Raw genomic sequence first — 15312 nt, 5'->3', positions numbered from 1 at the left:
AGACAGAATCTTGGGTCTGTAATCCTTATAGTTATTATAGTATTTGTTAAGTGCTTACTATACGTCAAGCACGATTCTAAGCTCTGGGGAAGGTACAGATTAATCAGGTTGGTCACAATCCCTGTCCCACATGGGGCTCACGGTCCAAGTAGGGGAAGAGAATAGGCATTGGTATGGGGAGAAATAGCAGAACATTAGGCTGGCCTACAAGGTGGAAAATCTAGCAGTATTGTATTTTAGAGACTAGAAGCTTCCTCACCTCTGTATTTCAAAGCCATCATTTTCTCCTCTGGTCTGGCAGAAAGGAAAGGGAAACAAATACTAATCAGGTTTGCGACCGTTTCTATCAAACATATTTATTGAGTACTGACTAAGTGCAGAGCATTACGCTCTTGGGAAAGTGCAACACAACAATTGGTAGACATCTTCCCTGTCTACAACAGGTATAAAGTCTAAAGGGGGAGACTGAAATTAACAGACAGTAATAAATTGTAGATCAGTACCTAAGTGCTGTGGGGCTGAGGGACCGGTGAATAAAGGGAACAAATCCAAGTGCCAGGGTGACACAGAAGGGAATGGGTAAGGAGGAAATGAGAGCTTAGTCAGGAAAGGCCTTTTGCAGGGGATGTGCCTTCAGTAAGGCTTTGAAGGTGGGAAGAGGAATTTTCTCTCGATTATGAAAAGGGAGGGCATTCCAGGCCAGAGTCAGGACGTGGATGAGAGGTCAGTGGCGAGATAAGTGAGATTGAGGTATATTGAGGAGGTTGGGAGTATGCAGGATGGGTTGTAGTAGAACAGGGAGGTAAGGTAGGAAAGGGCAAGGTGATTACGTGCTTTAAAGCCGATGGTAGGGCGTTTCTGTTTGCTGTGGAGGTGGATGACAACCACTGGAGGTGCTTGACAAGGGGGGAAGTATGGACTGAACATTTTTTGTCGAAAAATGATCTGGGCAGCAGAGTGAAGTATGGACTGGAGCGAGGAGAGACAGGAGGCAGGGAGGTCAGCAAGGAGGCTGATATAGTAGTCACGGCAGGATAGGATAAATGCTCGGATTAACATAGTTGCAGGATATAAATCCCTAAAGTTATTTTTATTGCGGGAGGAAAATAAAACCCTAAAGTTCTTGTTCAAGAAAAGTAGTGTCTTCTGAACCTTTCCTTTCAGGGGAGAATGAATTGTGATTCAGCAAAATAGTGGCAGTGCTACTCGAAGGTCTTCTATCATCCTTCTATCATTCTATCATCCTTTCTTAAATCTGGACTGAGATTGGCTCACAAACCAAGGTCTATCTTAAAAAAAATTTTTTTTGGTATTTGTTAAGTGCTTACTATGTGCAAAGCACTGTTCTAAGCACTGGGGGGATACAAGGAGATCAGGTTGTCCAACCTGGGAGAAGCAGCGTGGTTCAGTGGAAAGAGCATGGGCTTTGGAGTCAGGGCTCATGAGTTCAAATCCCAGCTCTGCCACTTGTCAGCTGTGTGACTGTGGGCAAGTCACTTAACTTCTCTGTGCCTCAGTTCCCTCATCTGTAAAATGGGGATTAAGACTGTGAGCCCCACATGGGACAACCTGATTCCCGTATGTCTACCCCAGCGCTTAGAACAGTGCTCGGCACATAGTAAGCGCTTAACAAATACCAACATTATTATTAACCTGGGGCTCACAGTCTTCATTGCCATTTTGCAGATGAGGTAACTGAGGTTCATAATAATAATAATGTTGGTATTTGTTAAGCGCTTACTATGTGCAGAGCACTGTTCTAAGCGCTGGGGTATACATAGGGGAATCAGGTTGTCCCACGTGGGGCTCACAGTCTTAATCCCCATTTTACAGATGAGGGAACTGAGGCACAGAGAAGTTAAGTGACTTGCCCGTAGTCACACAGCCGACAAGTGGCAGAGCTGGGATTTGAACTCATGAGCCCTGACTCCAAAGCCCGTGCTCTTTCCACTGTCTCCTAAGTGAAGTGACTTGCCCAAAGTCACACAGCTGACAAGTGGGGGAGCAGGGATTAGAACCCATGACCTCTGTCTCCCAAGCTCAGGCTCTTTGCACTGAGCCACGCTACTTCTCTATCTTGGACATAGGGATGGGAGAAACAAAGTTTCAAGGGCAAACAATAGTTTAGCGGAACTTCTCTTGAATATTCGAAAAGAAAGGTATAGGAGAAAGAAGCAAGATGCTAAAAAAACTGCACCTAAGAAAAAAATGACCGCTATAAAATTTTTTTTCCAGACTTTGCAATTTTCATCAACTCTTTCCCAATGTACAAAGAGATAGAGGCAAGCATTAGTAGCCTATAAAAGAAGGAGTGTGACTTAATGGAAGGAAAGAACTCGGGCTTGGGAGTTAAAGGATCTGGGTTCTAATCATGGCTCTGCCACTTACCTGCTGGGTGACGTCGGACTAGTCACTTAGGTTCTCTGTGCTTCCGTTTCCTCATCTGCCGAATGGGGATTCAATGCCCGTTGTCCCTCCTTACTCTGTGAGTCCCATGTGGGACCTGATCTTATATTTACCCCAGCATTTGGATAGTGCTTGGCACATAGTAAACGCTTTACAAATATCAAAAAGATCATTATTATTACTACTAATACTATTATATTACTATTATATTATATTCTTATTATATTACTACTACTAATAAAAAAAGTCAGGTTTTGGAAGTATGTTGAACTTTCACAGGCTTTTTCGTTTTTCAAGTTTTTCTTGCCTGCAGACTGATTTCTTTCATGCTAGAGGGGCTGTATTATTTTATCCAGGAGAAGTAATCCCTGAACTCTTTGGTTATTTAGGCTACTTAACCCCTACAGTATTCCTGTGGGCCGAGGTTGGGGCTGTGTGGGAAGAATCTGTATTGTGCACAAGAAGGGGGAAGGGTGCTTTAAAAAAGAAAAAGGAATTATAGTGCTCATTTATCAAAGAATGAAAGGGGGTTCAACTCTACCAACCTATATGCACAGATTAAATGATGGTGAAGGTTTATAATTCAAAATTCCATCATTTTTTTTTAAAGCTGACATTTGAGAGAGTCTAATAGGAAGGGATAAAAATAACAACCATTCAAACATAAATGGCAATTTTTTCCTTTGAACTGTGGAAACTTTCCTCACCCAAACCTACGCCCCCAGAAACTGAAGAATCGCTGTCTGTAATAAAACATGTTCTCTCTGCTCCACTAAGAACACAATTATAATACTCATTGTCATCTGGGAAGAAAATAATAGCTAGTGTAAAGTTACCATCAGAATCATTTTGAGGAATTGGGTCAAAAGAAAAAAAGAAAAGTTGGACTGAGTACTTCTGACGACCGTACCCCAGTATTGGTAACTTGCATATCATTTGATCCGATAGACCATCTTTCACGTTTTCAAGGTAGCAAAATAATTTATGATGAGTGAGGAATTAGCAGGTGGCCGCGAAGCTTAAGCAGTAGGAAGTCCTCTTCTACCACCTTTATGACTGACCTGTTCACTTTCTCTGTTCAAAATGGACAGTGTTCTTAGTCTGGTAATTATCTGAAGTGAGCAGAAGGCACCTTGCTTGTGGTGAAGGATATGGCCTCTAACACTGCAGCACTGTACTGGCACACTGCAGTGCAGCAATAGTAAGAAGTCAGAGCCCACGTCCTGGGTCAGACCTTGGACATTTCTACTTCAGAGTCTAGAGGCTTGGAAGCTGAGACCCTTTCCCCAAACTCTGCACTTGCCCAGACTGTAAGAAAACCTTATTTCTTTTTCTTCTCCTGGATTTGGGTGTCCGAGTATATTTTTGTCCATATTAAAGCCGAAATATGACAACTTCCATCCCGGGGGCCTTTTCCAGGCTAGATGGAGGTTTACAATAATAATGATAAGAAGAATAATGGTATTAAGCACTCACTATACGCTGAGCATTGTACTGAGTGGCCGGGAGATACAAGGTAATCAGGTGGGGTACAGTTGGACCCAATTACGAAGGGGCTTGAGGCTTGTGTTTTGGGTGGGAGAGGGGCCAAGCCCAAGAAAAACTCAGCAGAGAGAAATAGGTGGGGGTAGTTGTAGGGCACAGTGAGAAGCAGTGTACTTCACCAGAGAGCCTTTGAGGTGGGCCGTGTACTCAGTGGATGAGTATCGATGATAATGAATTTGATTGCTTGCAATTGAAGTGCTTGCCTTTGTCCGTCTCCTTTAACCGAGGGCGTGTTAGTGTTCAAGTGGGAAGTCTTTAAAGAGAAGGTCCGCCCGTGGTGTCCTCCTCTTCGGGGTCACCATTGTAACAGTAACCCAAGCCAGCGTCAGGGGCGGCGCTGAAGGTTTCCTCTTTCAAACGGATTGTGGAATCGAGGACATGGCAACTGATGCTTTATTAAAGATTCCTTGCTGGTTTTCAAAAGAGTAGGACGGCGAAACGCTTGTCTTCTGGCCAAATTCTAAATTGGGAGGTTGCATTCTGGCTTTCCAGTTTCTCCCTGCAGTAGTAGCCATCTATGGTATTCGGTCTGGCTTCCTGTTGTAAACCATTGTGTGTTCGTTAAGTGACTTGGGTCCTTCACTCTGGACGGGACTGCTTGTTTTCTGGGAGGCGAATGAGGGCGTGTTGTCCGGCATTCTCTCCAACCAAGTTTTAAATAGCTCGGTGGGGTGGGATTCCCCTCATCTCCCTTGGGCAATCATTCATTCAGTCGTATTTGAGCTCTTACTGTGTGCAGAACCCTGTACTAAGAACCTGGGAGAGGACATTACAATAAACAGACACATTCCCTGCCCACAACGTGCTCACAGTCTAGAGACGCACCTGCAGGGCTAGCAGACTGCCTCAGGAGGGAAGAATGAAAGTGTAGTTTCCTGCCCCCCCTACAAAATACTTCAACCGGAGAATCTACAGATTCTCAGCCTGCAAAATAAATAAAAACAACAATGATTTTCCTACTTCCACTGGTCCGAGACCCATGACTGGTTGCCTCGCGTGCAGCACCTTTGCAAAGACGCTGATGTAGGCTGTGCAGAACCCATCAAACCCCAAACCACTGGCATGGCCATTTCAATATCCTGTTGACCCTGTACCAGTTTGGAAGGGGCGGCCTTGTCGGTGGGCAGGGAACGTGTCTACCAACTGCTATACTGTACTCTCCCAAGCGTTTAGTCCAGTGCTCTGCACACAGTAAGCGCTCAATATGATGCATTACTGCCTTTCCTTTACTTTCACTGGTGATTGGGTTCCCTTGGCTTTTACCCAGAAGCCCAGATGGTGCACGTGGATTTAATGTTGGCATTTGTTAAGTGCTTACTATGTGCAGAGCACTGTTCTAAGCGCTGGGGTAGATACAGAGTAATTAGGTTGCCCCATGTGGGGCTCATAGTCTTCATCCCCATTTTACAGATGAGGTAACTGAGGCACAGAGAAGTTAAGTGACTTGCCCATAGTCACACAGCTGCCAAGTGGCAGAGCCGGGATTCGAACCCATGACCTCTGACTCCCAAGGCTGGGCTCTTTCTGCTGAGCTGGGATTTCAGAGTATCAGGAGACCGTGGCTTTGGCAGAGTGTGTGTGCATGTTAGAGGGGTGTTTGCTGACCCTTCAAGCACTTAGTACAGTGCTTTGCACACAGTAAGTGCTTGATCAATACAATGGATCAATTGATTGCTGCATTGCTGCCTTTACTCTCACCCAAAAGTCCAGATGGTGCATGGGGAAGCACGCACACACGTGAGTGTGTGTGTGTGTGTGTGTGTGTTGGGGGGAGTGTTTTCTGGCCCTTCAAGTTCTTAGTACAGTGCTTTGCCCATAGTAATCGCTCAATAAGTTCAATTGATGGAATGAATGAAAGATGTTTAGTGACCTGTTGGTAATATAAGCTCGTTGTGGGCAGGGAAGGTGTCTGTTTGCTGTTCCATTGTATTCTTCCGGCGCTTAGTACAGTGCTCTGCCCACCGTAATCCCTCAGTAAGTACAACTGATGGAATGAATGATGTTTAGTAATCTGTTGGTAATATAAGCTTGTGTGGGCAGGGAAGGTGTCTGTTTGTTGTTCTATTTTACTCTCCCAAGCGCTTACTACAGTGCTCTGCACAGAGTAAGGGCTCAAACAGTACGACTGGATGACCGAACAACTTGGGCCCTACTTCTCCATCTCCCTCCGTCCCGTCGTCGGAGCCAGTCCCGTTTCCTTCCCCCTCGGATTCCAGCGCGGCTTAGTGGAAAGAGCACGGGCTTGGGAGTCAGCAGTTGTGGGTTCTAATCCCGGCTCTGTCACTTCTCAGCTGTGTGACTTTGGGCAAGTCATTTAACTTCTGTGCCTCGGTTCCCTCATCTGTAAAATGGGGATGAAGATGGTGAGCCCCACGTGGGGCCACCTGATGACCTTCTATCTCCCCCAGCGCTTAGAATAGTGCTTGGCACCCAGTAAGCGCTAAACAATTACCATCATTATGATTATTATTCTCTGTGCCTCAGTTCCCTCATCTGTAAAATGGGGATGGAGATGGTGAGCCCCACGTGGGACCACCTGATTACCTTCTATCTCCCCCAGCGCTTAGAATAGTGGTTGGCACATAATAATGTTGGTATTTGTTAAGTGCTTACTATGTGCAGAGCATTGTTCTAAGCGCTGGGGTAGATACAGAGTAATCAGGTTGTCCCAGGTGGGGCTCACAGTTAATCCCCATTTTACAGATGAGGGAACTGAGACATAGTAAGCGCTTTACAAATATCATCATTATGAGTCTCTGTGCCTCAGTTCCCTCATCTGTAAAATGGGGATGGAGACAGTGGGACAACCTTATCACCTTCTATCTCCCCCAGCGCTTAGAATAGTGCTTGGCATCTAGTAAGCGCTTAACAAATACCATCACTGAGTCTGTGCCTCAGTTCCCTCATCTGTAAAATGGGGATGGAGATGGTGAGCCCCACGTGGGACCACCTGCTGACCTTCTGTCTCCCCCAGCGCTTAGAATAGTGCTTGACACCTAGTGAGCGCTTAACAAATACCATCATTGAGTCTCTGTGCCTCCGTTCCCTCATTTGTAAAATGGGGATGGAGACGGTGGAACCACCTGCTGACCTGCTGTCTCCCCCAGCGCTTAGAATAGTACTTGACACCTAGTGAGTGCTTAACAAATACCATCACTGAGTCTCTGTGCCTCAGTTCCCTCATCTGTAAAATGGGGATGGAGACGGTGGAACCACCTGCTGACCTGCTGTCTCCCCCAGCGCTTAGAATAGTACTTGACACCTAGTGAGTGCTTAACAAATACCATCACTGAGTCTCTGTGCCTCAGTTCCCTCATCTGTAAAATGGGGTTGGAGACGGGGAGCCCCACGTGGAGCCACCTGCTGACCTTCTGTCTCTCCCAGCGCTTAGAATAGTGCTGGGCACATTTAAACGCCCCCCCCCCCCAGCCCCTGGCACCTAGTGAGCGCTCAACCCAGCCCATCGTTGGGATTCCTTTTATTATGACCGTTCCTTCTCCCTCCCCTTTGATCCCCGGCCACCCCTCAGGCCCCGTGTCTCTGTCGCCCACAGGGCCGGCGGCGCCGGGAGGCGGGAGGACCGGACGCCTGGCGAGGAGGAGGAGAAGGAAGAGGAGGAGGAGAAGGAGGAGGAGAAGGAGGAGGAGGAGGAGGAGCAGGAGGAGGAGCAGGAGGAGGAGCAGGAGGAGGCCGCGACGTGCGCGCCCCCGACCCCCGGCGTCCCCGGCGTGCGCGCCCCCGCCGGCGACGCGCGCGCCCCCGCCGCCGCCGGCCCGCCTGGCCATGGGTCGGAAGCGCGGCGTGGGGGGAGAGGCTGCCAAGATGGCGGCGGGCTGCTGTGGGGTGAAGAAGCAGAAATTGTCCAGCTCGCCCCCCTCCGGCGCGGCCGGCGGTGCCGGCTCCGGCGCGGCCAACAACTCCTCCTCCTCCTCCTCCTCCTCCTCCCACTGCAGCGGGGACGGCCAGGCCCGGGCCGGGGAGCCGGGCCTAGGGGGCCCCGGGGTCCGGCTCAACGGGCTCGGGGGGCTGGCGGGAGGAGGAGGCTGCACCCTCTCCCCCCCGCGGGGCTGCGGCGGGGCCGGGGGGCCTGTCCTGGCCGCGCCCCCGGCCTGCGTTGGGGGGACGGTCCTGGCCGCCGCCGCCGCCGCCTCCGCCTCCTCCTCGGCCTCCCCTTCCTCCGCCGCCGCCTCGTCGTCGTCGTCCCCCGGCGGGCGGAAGATGGTGGTGTCGGCGGAGATGTGCTGCTTCTGCTTCGACGTGCTCTACTGTCACCTCTACGGATACCAGCAGCCCCGGACCCCCCGCTTCACCAACGAGCCCTAGTGAGTGAGTAGGCGGGGCCCGCACCGGCCAACGGGGAGGGACGGGGGGACCGACAGACAGACGGGCGCACACCCTCCCCTCACACCTGCCCCGAGAGGGTGGCCCCCCGACACCAGCCCGGGGTGACCCCTCACACCACACTAGGGAGAGGATGTTCCCCTCGCACAAATCCAGGGTGACCCCTACACACCTGCCCGGGGAGGGTGCCCCCCAACACCAGTCCGGGGTGACCCCTCACACCACACTAGGGAGAGGATGTCCCCCTCGCACAAACCCGGGGTGACCCCTCGCTCCTGCCCGGGGAGGGTGTCCCTCTCACACCGCACCAGGGAGAGGATGGCCCCTGGCACACCCCCAGAGTGACCTCTCACACCTGCCTGGGGAGGGTGCCCCCCAACACGAGGCCGGGGTGACCCCTCATACTACACCAGGGAGAGGATGTCCCTCTCGCACAAACCCAGGATGACCCCTACACACCTGCCCGGGGAGGGTGCCCCCCAACACCAGTCCGGGGTGACCCCTCACACCACACTAGGGAGAGGATGTTCCCCTCGCACAAATCCAGGGTGACCCCTACACACCTGCCCGGGGAGAGTGCCCCCCAACACCAGCACGGGGTGACCCCTCATACCACACCAGGGAGAGGATGTCATCCTCGCACAAATCTAGGGTGACCCCTACACACCTGCCCGGGGAGAGTGCCCCCCAACACCAGCACGGGATGACCCCTCATACCACACCAGGGAGAGGATGTCATCCTCGCACAAATCTAGGGTGACCCCTACACACCTGCCCGGGTAGAATGCCCCCCAACACAAACCCAGGGTGACCCCTCACACCTGCCTGGGGAGGGTGTCCCCTGCACACCTGCCCAGAGAGGATGGTCCCTCGCACATACTCAGGGTGACCCCTCACACCTGCCCGGGGAGGGTGTCTCTCTCACACCACACTGGGGAGAGGATGGCCCCTTGCACAAACCCAGGGTGACCCAGGGAGAGTGTCCGCCTCACACCTGCCCGGGGAGGGTGTCCCCTTACACACCTGCCCAGGGAGGGTGTCCCCCTACATACCTGCCCGGGGAGGGTGTCCCCCTACACACCTGCCCAGGGAGGGTGTCTCCCTAACACCTGCCCGGAGAGGATGGCCCCTCACACAAGCCCGGGGTGACCCCTCACACCACACCAGGGAGAGGATGTCCCCCTCGCACAAACCCAGGGTGACCCCTCACACCTGCCCGGGGCTGGTGTCCCCCAACACAAGCCCAGGGTGACCCCTCACACCACACTGGAGAGAGGATGTCCCCCTCACACCTGCCCGGGGTGGGTATCCCCCTCACACCTGCCCAGAGAGGATGTCCCCTCACACAAGCCCGGGGTGACCCTTCACACCTGTCCGGGGAGGGTGTCTATCTCACACCAGCCCAGAGAGGATGACGCCGCACAGCTGCCCCGGGTGACCCCTTAACACGAGCAGGGGGTGCCCCTTCACACCAGCCAGGGGGGCTGTCCCCTTCCACCTGCCTGGGGGGGGAAGGGGGGCTGTCCCTTTACACCTGCCCGGGGAGGGATGTCCCCTCACACCAGCCGGGGTTGCCCCCTTAAGCCCGCCGGAGACACCTTCCCCTTGGTCTGGGTCGGGGCACCTCCAGGGCAGAGAGCCTCTCTGGGGGGTTTACTTTCCCCTCACCCCTTGTCTGGCCCCGACTCCGGGTCCTCACTTGCTTTCACCTCCTGCCCTCTTTTAGGGAGGAAGCTCCCAGATCTCTAAAGATGACCCGTCCCCCCAGCCCTCCTCGTTTTCATAATTCCCTCTACTGGGGTGAAGCCCCTCCCAGCCATTTCAGCCCAGCTGGTGATGAGGCTCCAGGGGCTGGCTGGCTTCCCCATGCATCTGTCCCCTGGGATGACTTCCTGGCCCCTTCCTCCTCCCCAAGGCATCTTCTCCTTCCAACAGGTAGGTTGCATCTTTTTACCCCCTTGCCACCTCACCCCAGGTCCTACCAGTCCGGTTACCCCTTGGTACCGAGTTTGGGGCAGGGGACGACAGTCCGCATGCATTCAGTCTGTGCACTCCCGTTTTTGAAAATGATGATGAGCTTAAAAATGGACATTATCCTTAAAAAGACCCAGCCAGTATAAGTTGATAGTCTGTAGCAAATACCGAGGGTTTTTTTTTCCTTTATAAACACCAAAAACCTACACTTGTGCTGGGTGTTTTTTTGTTTTTTTTAGAACGTCGTAGTTGTTTTGCATCACCGTTCACTACTTAGTCTTGGAGCTGTATTTTTTAAGAGGATAAACTTTCAGCCAAAGAGTGAGGGAAATACTGCCTGGGCAGTTTCGTGGGTGAGGTTGGAAAGGCTGTTGCCCAGTAAAGTGATGTTTCAGATTGTTTTGGCTGCTGATGCGAATGTTTGGATAAAAATTAAATCGCCGAGAAGAACAGAACAAGAAGGGAGGTAACTGCTTTAATGTGATTACGTAGCATGCGATCAGCCAGGGGAGCCGCCTGAACAAAATCCACTTTGAGGTCACACTGACAGGAGCGGCCTTTTTCCAGCTAATCCAAATGACCGTTGTGGTTCGTTCCCAATACAATGCCCAGTGTCCTCTAAAACAATTCTCTTCATTTGGGGAGGTAGAAGTGGACTCTCTTTAATGCCGAACTCATAAAAAAGTTAGTGGAACTTACGGTGAAGTGTAATGGATTCTATAAATTTATATTGCTCGTTTTATTTAGCTTTGAAACCCAAAATGCGTGTGTTCTTTTGCGTGACTTTTCAATGCTCTGTGTGCATTTTATTTTTTCCTCAGACATTGCCATCCTCAGGCATCGTTTCACACACAACAGTATCCTAGCTGGCTTGGTGCCATACTCATTAAATGACTTTTCTTTACAAGTTTTTGAAAGCCTAAAGGTTTTGTTTTGGGGAATATGCTAATTTGACTTTAGTTTTTAACATTACAAACTTGCCCCCAAATTGTGTGTTTTGTTTTGTTTTTTTTTTAAACCTGAACATGATTTAGTACTACTCTCTATTTAACTAAATTTTTGACTTAGGTTTTGTCTTTGACCATCCTGTCTTAATGAAGCCTAGCCAACTTATAGGTTGGCTGTGCACTATCACAGGCCTGAAAAAACCAAACTCGTGTTTACCTCTTGAACTGATATATATGAATTTGGCAAAGGTTGCTCTAGCATTCACACTCCACTGCCTCAGAGCAGGTGAGAACTGCACTTTCAGAAGGTGCTGTTTTCACACGTTTTTAAGTGCATTTGGGACAACAGCAAATGTAATTTGAACTTTAAGAGGAAAAAGTGGAGTTTGACCAGTTCACCAAAAACCTTTGTAAATGCTTTTGACATGCTCCTTAGATCACACTTCAAATGTTGGCCTTTTTTCAGTCTCTCACAATTTTGGGATATCATTTATGAACATTCCGTTTGACTGTGAAACTCTAGTAATGATCCATACTTTTGGCCCAAGTGCGTGAAGTTGGTGTTCTTTGAATATGGCAGCTCCCAAAGCCCTAAACAAAGAGCATTTTTCTAGTCCCTTGCTGTCTGACCATTACAGTCCAGTAGATTGTAAATTCCTTGAGGACAGGGATATCTCCCTACTCTACTGTAACCCCCCTCTCCCCATACAGTGAATGCTAAAAAAAAAATACCGCTGTCTGAGCAGAGAGGCAATGTGGTCTAGTGGATTAGAGTATTGACCTGGAAGTCAGTAGGACCCGTGTTCTAATTCCGGCTCCGGCACGTCTCTGTTGTGTGACCTGGGACAGGTCGTTTAACTTCTCTGTGCCTCAGTTACCTCGTTTGTAAAATGGGAATTAAGATTGTGAGCTCCATGTGGGACAGGGACTCAGAGGCTGTGTCCAACCTGATTATCCTGCATCTACCCCAGTGCTCAGTACAGTGCCTGGCACCTAATAAGTGCTTAACAAATACTGTAGATCAATAATAAATAGTTCTTGGCTGAATATTCATTCATTCATTGGGCTGTATTTAGTGAGTGCTTACTGTGTGCAGAGCACTGTACTAAGCGCTTGGAAAGTACAATTCAGCAACAAAGAGAGACAAGCCCTGCCCACATTAGGCTCACAGTCTAGAAGTGGGGGGAGAAAGGCATCAAGACAAGTAAACAGGCAACAATAGCATCATATAAATAAATAGAATTATAGATATGTATACATCATTTATATAAATAAATATAAACATATACATATATACACAAGTGCTGTGGGGGGGAGGGGGTAGAGCAAAGGGAGCGAGTTGGGGCGATGGGGAGGGGGAGCTGAGAAAAAGGGGGGTATAGTTTGGGAAGGCCTCCTGGAGGGGGTGAGCCTTCAAATCAGCAGTGTCCTAAGCCGCCCCAGTCTATTACAGTTCATTTTCTAGTCTCTGAGGCATTTATATTCTGAAAGAGGGGTGTGATGTTTAACAAACAACTCCAATACTCTTGCACACAAGAGTAGGTTGGAAAGAGCACCTGTTTATTCCCTGACACCTCCAGGGTGGAACCCACTGAGTTTTATGAGGTGTTGAATTATTCAGGTAGACCCTGGGAGAGTTACCTAGTCTTCACCTGGACAGTACATTTCTTGTCCTCCTCTTTAAACTCGTCCACATTTCCACAGCACGTGGGGGTGGCAGCTTCTTGAAACGACACATTTTTCTGAATGCGGCTATGTTTGGTTCCGAGCGAATCAGACCGTAAATGAATGGAATGGTGAAGGAGTGACCAGCTTTTAACGACTAGCACTTTGATAAAATTCAGAGCAGGAGTCTCCAATTAGATTGTAAATGCTTTGAGAGCAGGTAGGGTTGCCTGCATACTGTCCCCCTCTCCCAAATGCTTAGCAAGGGGCCTAGCACTCTGTCAGTGCTACATAAACATCATTGATTGGGGATGGTTAGGAAATATTGCCCAGCCACTAACTTTAAAATCTGGTACCAACTCCCAGTACTGCTAGGAGAGAGAGCCCTAAAATGAAAACAGATGGGGTGGGGGGAGGAGGAGGGTCCCTTACTGAAATGAAAGGTACATGTCATGGCAAGTTTGTTAGGGTATTTGTTAATTGCTTGCCATGAGCTAAGCACTGGAGTAAATGCAAGAGAATCATATTGGATACAGTCCCTGTCCCACATGGAGCCCCATGATCTCAGCACACAGTTTTTCTTTGTCCTAGTAAATTTAATTTTAGGAAGTTTTTTTGGAAATTATTTGTAATTGAAGCATCAAATGCCATTTCTTAATATCAACTTTTCAAAGAAGAACATTAAATATTTGCTTGGGATTTTTTGGGGGGGGGATCTTGGGGTTTTTTTTGGGTTTTTTTGAGATGGAGCAAATACTGTAGGCCCAGCAGCACTGCTCTTTTCACCGGGGGAGGCCATCTGTGGATGCTGATGAAAGTGATAACTTGCCCTGGCATGTTTGGAAACAGGATTGTGAGTTTTCGTTAATAATAGTATGGAAAAAGAGATGTGACATCATTAACAAGCTGTTCAAACAAGCTTAAAAGCCAGGTACTGGAGACACATGAGAAAGGGCTGGGATGATAAAGTTATTAGGGTTTGAGTTGGAGTTCATTCCACCCAGGTTGCTGAGGCAGACATCAGCAGGTAGTCTGGGGGTATTTTTGGCGATCAGGGTTATATGGGTTTATTGTCTTCTGGAAATGTAAAGTTTAATCAAACCTTATGGCAAGTAGTTGCTGCTTATAATAACCTGGGAAAAGTCAACTGTCCCTTTCCTCTGTGGTCATCTTTGTCTGTGGTCTTCTTGTCTACCTTTGGAGCCCAGGGTTTGTTTTTTTTTATAATAATTGTGGTGTTAAAGTGTGTACCAGAATGCTGCTAAATGCAAGATAATCAGATCAGACTCCAGTCCCTGTCCCATATTATGCTAGGATGTTTTTCCTGGAGAATTTAGGCTACCCAGTCAGAAAATGGTAACCATATGTTTATAAAATTTCTTGAATTATTGCATTAGTGTCTCCAGGATTCAGTGAGGTGGTATTTTAAGAGTGACGAATCTCAGTGCATTTTTCATTTTGAAGATGAAAATTGCAACCTGTTAGGACTTTGCCTAGGCAGATAGATAATGAAATGTATTTGGGTGACCTCTGTGTTTTCTAGGATTAGAAATGTGTGATGAGTATTTGTATAAACTAAGAAGTATCCTGTCATGCCCCTAACTTCATAGCATACTATTACCCCTTTTGTAGGTTTTTCCTCATTCCTGGCATTTATGTAAGGGAAAACCTCTTGTTCCTGTTACCTTATCTACCCCTCCTCCTCAAGATCCACTTACTCTGCTTAGTGACCGGAATAATTTTCCTTGATGATGCTTGAAGTTTCTGCAAGTACAGATTTATAACCTGCGTTTTTGTTGATGGCATGTTCACCGGTTTTGGACTCGCCTATTAGATTTTTAATAAAAAAAGTGCTTTATTAAAAAACCCCAACAAAATCATAACCGTAATACAACCTGATGTACTATATGAGCCACTAAATGTTGAACCAGTGACTTTATTGACTTTCCCTGTGGTCTTTCCCAGCACAGGTTCTAAAAGTGTGGTAGGATTCTCTGCCTTTTGAATGAACATCTTTCCTCTACCATCTCGTGCTGTATTAAGCAATGTGTTTTCAAGAGTCACGCTGGACAGTGACATATTTTTCAGTAGTTCATCATTTTTTCATGGCTTCCCACATGTGCTTTAATCCTTTGCCAATTAGATGCTAAGGAAAATAAGGTTCTCTGCTTTCCTGGAATCATCTTTTGCTGGCAGTCGGCTCTGGCTAATGAAGTACCTTGACTGTCCTCCCAACTTTTTGCATCCTCCAGCCTCACGGGGTAAATGTTGAACTTCCCTGCAGGGTCTAATAAGTTACCCATGGGTTCCATCTGCCAGGGAGTGACCCCAGTTGATAATGCAGGAAAGGAAGACCTAAACTGGGTCATATGTGTGGAGGCCAGCTCTCCAGCAGATGACCATCAGTCTGTTTCAGTTTTGAGAGAAGTATTGT

General features: G+C 48.6%; 1 protein-coding gene across 2 annotated transcripts in view; it reads left to right on the top strand.

The window, feature by feature from the left end:
- The first annotated feature begins 7730 nt into the window (after positions 1-7730).
- Positions 7731-15312, top strand: part of AMMECR1 (AMMECR nuclear protein 1) — a 116883-nt gene continuing 109301 nt past the window's right edge. For both annotated transcript variants that reach the window (XM_029067394.2, XM_029067393.2), the window contains exon 1: positions 7731-8273. In XM_029067394.2, the coding sequence (XP_028923227.2) occupies positions 7735-8273 (539 nt within the window). In that variant the 5' untranslated portion in view covers positions 7731-7734. The remainder of the gene's footprint in view (positions 8274-15312) is intronic.

Source organism: Ornithorhynchus anatinus, chromosome 6 (genome assembly GCF_004115215.2).
Source record: "Ornithorhynchus anatinus isolate Pmale09 chromosome 6, mOrnAna1.pri.v4, whole genome shotgun sequence".
NCBI classification, from domain to species: domain Eukaryota; kingdom Metazoa; phylum Chordata; class Mammalia; order Monotremata; family Ornithorhynchidae; genus Ornithorhynchus; species Ornithorhynchus anatinus.
This window is presented reverse-complemented; position numbering and strand designations above follow the sequence as displayed.